Genomic DNA, 5928 nt, shown 5'->3' with positions numbered 1-5928 from the left:
TGTAATGAAAATTAGCTTTGCATCCAGAAATATGAATTTATTCTTTCTCAGAACAATATTGCGCTAGTCTAGGATCTGCTGCAGAAATTATGCATATTTTTCGACAAAAATCAAATCATAAAGTCTAAGCAATAAATATATTTGTTGACAAGACTTAGTGTAAGTAATGTCTAAGCAGGGCTTATGTCATATGACACAGTTAATTTGACAATAGGTACTGTCCTGTAAGTGACTTCATGATATACATTTATTAAATCCAAAATCTGACCGGCTGCAGTAATACCGAAGACAAGAGTTTTTAACATGGTGTAATTTATGTTACCATTATTGTCCTACTAGTCGTAATGTACGTTCGGTGTCAGAGATTATGTTGCGTCTTTGCAAAAATGTTCCATTCCATATGACTGTGTGAAAGGTGCCATATTCTCGGTGTCAGAGTTTATGTAGCCTCTTGGCAAAAATGTTCCATTCCATATGTGTGAAAGGTGCCATATTCTCGGTGTCAGAGTTTATGTAGCATCTTGGCAAAAATGTTCCATTCCATATGTGTGAAAGATGCCATATTTCTGTGAATAGGTTATTCTAATCTTTGGCAGTGATTGGCCAGCAGGTATCATCATCATTGGCTATATATACCTGCAATTAAAAAGAATTTTTTATTCCAAAGACCACACAAAGTATATTTTTCCAAAATTACTTTTAAATGTGACTGAAGTGCATAGATATTCTATAGAATTAATAAAATTTCAGAGGGATTGGCATGAAACTTTACATTATTCTGAACCGTGTATTTGTCAAATTTTCTCGACATAACATTAATTAACCCTTACCCTGCTAAACTTCTATAATGAACTTGTCCATCTTTCAGTTTGGACAGTACCATTAAATGTTAAAAGGAGTGCTTACCAAAAAGATACTGACTGAATGGCCAACAATGCAGATCATGATCAGACTGCATGGATGTGCAGGCTGATCATGATCTACACTAGTTGCAAAGGCAGAATCAGTCGTGTCCAGCATGATAAGGGTTAAAACAACAACAGCACAAATGGAACGCTTTTAATCAATGACAGAAATTTATGAGCAGCACCATTTTTACACAAATATTGGTTAGATGAACGTATCACATTATTACCAAAAATAAAATAAAATAACAAAAGTCATCAATAAATTTATTATCGGTCGGTTAAAAAAAACCTATAGGTCAGGCTATGTGTCCGGTTACTGGACATCTAAGACACAGGTTAAACTTCCAGTTAACGGATGGCTGGACACTGAGTCGAGGACAGACACTGCTCATTATTTATAGTTGGGTGTTCTCATTTAAATATTAGCTACTGTATGAATAGCTAAGTTTATATTCGGGTGTTAGCTATGAATAGCTAAGTTTATATTCGGGTGTAATCATTTAAATATTAGCTGTGAATAGCAATTGAACCACTCTTTGAAAAGGAATATTTTAAAACATCTGCCATATCTGAAATACCTACATTTCTCTTATGATCCCTGGATTCTGTTCCAGAAATGACTTCTAGTTCAATGCGGCCACAGCATGTTGAATAACATCATCGATTGCACTTAGATGACCTGACATCTAACATTTGATTTTTCCTAGATTTCCACTTTATATGAACATCCAAAGAGATACTGTGAGTACTGGTACTTCTTTGGCACATCATGACATATTCACTCTACTTCCGTGTTCAGGCTAAAAGTACACGCGACCCGAGGCTGAACAGCTTAGATAGAAGATTAAACGGATAAGCAAGTTTTACTTCAGTTCTCCTTTACTACAATCCGAGTTCTTACTCGAGAAACTCGAAACTATCTGTTAGGGCTGTCATCGATAGAAACGATATCGATGTATCAACGATATTATTTTGTCGATCGATTATCGATTCCCATTTTCAAAAATCGATATTTTACAGAGAGAAAAAAACTACCCAAATAAACACTCAGACCCTAAAAAACAACTAAAGTTCAAAAAGTTGTAAATTTGGATAAATGCAAAAAAGGAGTGAAGGCAAAATAAAAATGAAAGATGTTATTAATTTTTATGTATTTCTTTTATTTCATAAATACAAATACAACACAATCAAACAGAAATATGGAAAGTAGGCAATAAAACTTAAAATAGCATTTACAGGAAGGTATATTGTATGCATATGAACAAATAGGTCGTTAATCTAACTTAATAATCAATATATCGATGTATCGTCGATATTTGTCTTCTGATATTTCGGTATCGTCGATACGCCTAAGACCCAATCAATGACAGCTCTACTATCTGTAAATTTCCTTAAAACATTTATAATTCCATTTGTAAATCCAATTTCTTCCGCAATCAAAAAAAAACGCAAACCTACCGTTATCTTCGTATGTTTCCGCGTCTTTTACGGAAACGCACGAAAAACAAGGTGCGGATTGAGGCACCAAATGGGGAATTGAAAAAAATAGTAATATTTGTCAAACTAAGGAAAATCGTTGCTATTGAGACCAAATACGCGAATTTGCAGTATTATAAATTCGTTATAAAGGTTTCTGACGGGATATACGGTGGGCATATAGCCTGCTGAGATTCATATAACCCTCGGCTATCGCCTCGGGTTATATGAATCACAGTCAGGCTATATGCCCACCGTATATCCCGTCAAAAACCTTTATAACTAATAATATACAAAGTAACTAGTTAGAATTCATGACACAAAATATACCTTGTTATATACAAAGTAACTGGTTAGAGTTCATGACACAAAATATACCTTGTTATATACAAAGTAACTGGTTAGATTTAGATTCATGACACAAAATATACCTTGTTATATACGAAGTAACTGGTTAGATTTAGATTCATGACACAAAATATACCTTGTTATATACAAAGTAACTGGTTAGAGTTCATGACACAAAATATACCTTGTTATGTACGGCGTAAATGGTTAGATTTAGATTCATGACACAAAATATACCTGGTTATAACGAAGTAACTGGTTAGATTTAGATCAGATTCATGACACAAAATATACCTTGTTATATACGAAGTAACTGGTTAGATTTAGATTCATGACACAAAATATACCTGGTTATATACGAAGTAACTGGTTAGATTTAGATTCATGACACAAAATACACCTGGTTATATACGAAGTAACTTGTTAGATTTAGATTCATGACACAAAATATACCTTGTTATATACGAAGTAACTGGTTAGATTTAGATTCATGACAGAAAATATACCTTGTTATATACAAAGTAACTGGTTAGAGTTCATGACGCAAAATATACCTGGTTATGTACGTAAATGGTTAGAGAGAGGTTCATGACAAAATTATTTGATTATATACTACGGTAATGGTGAGCAAATTGTCTGGTTATACATGAAGAAAATCCTGATACTATGCGAAAGAATCTGTTAGACATGCCTTTTGCACCAAATACATGTACCTGACTATAATACTGCAAAAATGAATAAAAGGAAATTCATCAGACAAAGTTGTTATACAAGACAGCGGTTAGAAAGAGGTCTGTGACATAAGCTGGTTATCTGGTTACACAAAAGAACAGAATTTCTGCAAATTAAATCTCACTTCCTTTTTCCGTAAGCAAATTACGCGATCTTTTAATATAGTATGTTATGGTTGTTAGTTTTGCTATAGTCAAGGCGGTTATTTTGACCACGCTCGAGAAAGAAAACACCAAATTAGATGACAATGAAATTTTCATTCATGATGGTAACAGTACTGTTTTTTGAAATTCAAATATATCCATATAATTGTCAAAATTCGCAGTTGTAACCAATTTGTTTCAGGTGAAATGCCATAGATGTGACTTCCTTGTGTGGGATATGTTACTTCCTTAAGTTGTGTTCTTGCTTAATTTAACATTAAATTATAAATGTCAACATCATTTTTTTTCACCCGTTCATTAGTATCTTCCATGCACCGTGACCTTGAAAGGCTTTGGCGAGTATACGAGCGATCGAATAGGCTCCAAATCAAGATCACAACCAGGCGCCTTTTTGAACGAACAGCGTTGCATCAAAGTTGTTGTCACGATAAAAATATTCATTTTTGCCATCAGTTCTCCAGCGCAAATACGTCTCCCTGCACCGAAGATCATAACATGCGAGCACCTTTCTCTGTCAAGTTTACCGTTTTTGTCAAGGAGCCTCTCTGGTCGAAATACTTCCGGATCTCCCCAAAACGACTTCTCATTTGCAACGGAATGAAGGTTTAACACGACCACGGTTCCTTCGTCGACGTCGTAACCACGTAATATCGTATCATGGAGAGCATAATGCGGTATCGTAGTGGGTACGATGCATGTTATTCTCATTATTTCGTGAATGGTTGCGTATAGGTACGGAAGCTTGTCACGGTCTTTCCATGAAACAGCCTTGTTGTTACCTAAAACATCATCAACCTCTTTCTGGACACGTTCTTGCACATCAGGGTACGCAGCTAAGTATAAAATTATGAATAGAATTATACGAGATACAGGATCAAAGCCGGCTCCTTGCACAACTACAAGCTGTGTTAGTAAAGTTTCCCTTGAAACACTGTTTCCGTTTTCATGTTCAGGTAAGTCCTTTGAGAGAGCAAGTACTGTATCTAGTAAATCTTCCATGCGACCATTCTCAGATGAATTGATGTGTTCCTCTATTTTAGCTTTTCTAATCCAGTCTGTTAACAGTATAGCTTTCTTTAATCGTTCTATCGTCCCTTTCATTATATAACGCAACCAGGGTACGACATCTATTATATTTCCCATACCAAAAAACCTGTTAATGACTTTCGTTGCTTCAACTATTTCTTTTACATGTGCTTCTACTTCGTTTTCCTTTCCTTTTCCGTATATCATTTGATATATCATACTTTCAACAGCCAACTCAACTTCAGAAATTATTGACACGGGTTCATCATTTGGGTATCTAAGCAGTTTTTCTGTCAATTTTTCCGTTTCTTCCCTACACACATCTTCCGGAGAATATGTACACTTATAGATATACTTCCGGAGAGATGTCACAAGCAGTTTTCTGAGCTGGAGGTATTTCGGAGAGAAGTCGGTTTGATTGGTAATTGCAACTCCATCAAACGCTTCCTCTGTAGCCTTTACTGACACAAAAGAAGGTCTTCCGGAGAAAACATCATCTTTCCTTTCCAGAGCATCTTTGATGGCCTCGTACCCGTTGACAATAATGGCATTCCAGCTCCCTAGGCGTACACGCACGACATCGCCATATTGCTGCCACCACTGTAAGTGTGTCTTCTCCGGTTTGTCGCCTAACAACGGTACGTGGCCGAGGATAGGAAATCCCCATGGTCCAGGCGGATACCGCTTTTTACTGAATACATTTATCCACTTAGCCAGCAAAAACAAAGTTAATATGGTAATTAGCACAATCACAAAGATGTCGGCGTTCAGCATTTTGCGTTGTTTTGTACGACTTGCACCTAGATTAAACCAAGGTTGAGATTAACTGTGCTACTTGATGCAGGTCATATATCAAAAGATAACAGAAAAGGTAAAATAAGTGCACTTGCACAAACTAAGGTGCATTGTGGTTAGAAAAAAATAAGGTTAAATAGGTTCAAGTTTTATGTGCAACTAATCATCAAGCTTTATCTCAGGACAAATACGAGTATATTAGGTGCACCATGAAAAATACAACATTTGCGACCAGCATGGATCCAGACCAGTCTGGTCAGGATCCATGCTTTTCGCTAACGGTTTGTCTAATTGCAAAAGGCTTTGACAGCGAACAGCATGGATCCTGACCAGACTGCGCGGATGCGCAGGCTGGTCTGGATCCATGCTGGTCGCAAGTGCACTATGTTGGTTTTCTCATGGTGCGGCTCAATAGTATAATATTGCACTGAAACTTCACACAAAGCTTCCTAGTCATCAAACTTACTAAAATAAACAAA

At 36.2% G+C, this 5928-nt stretch overlaps 1 protein-coding gene and 1 long non-coding RNA gene across 2 annotated transcripts; both read right to left on the bottom strand.

Annotated features, from left to right (window-relative positions):
• LOC128549039 (uncharacterized) lies at positions 1-2012 on the bottom strand. Its single transcript, XR_008367442.1, has 2 exons — positions 1491-2012; positions 1-636 (listed from the first exon to the last, which is right to left on the bottom strand). It is a non-coding gene; the product is annotated as an uncharacterized LOC128549039 (long non-coding RNA).
• Positions 2013-3152: 1140 nt separating this feature from the next.
• Positions 3153-5495, bottom strand: LOC123551707 (cytochrome P450 1A1-like). Its single transcript, XM_045340826.2, has one exon. It carries the CDS (start codon positions 5426-5428, stop codon positions 3926-3928), a length of 1503 nt encoding a protein of 500 aa, XP_045196761.2. The 5' UTR covers positions 5429-5495; the 3' UTR covers positions 3153-3925.
• Positions 5496-5928: the final 433 nt, after the last annotated feature.

The sequence above is a fragment of the Mercenaria mercenaria genome, chromosome 15 (assembly GCF_021730395.1).
Source record: "Mercenaria mercenaria strain notata chromosome 15, MADL_Memer_1, whole genome shotgun sequence".
Classification (NCBI taxonomy): Eukaryota; Metazoa; Mollusca; class Bivalvia; order Venerida; family Veneridae; genus Mercenaria; species Mercenaria mercenaria.
Note: the sequence above shows the minus strand (reverse complement) of the source record. Positions and strands in the feature narration are given on the sequence as shown.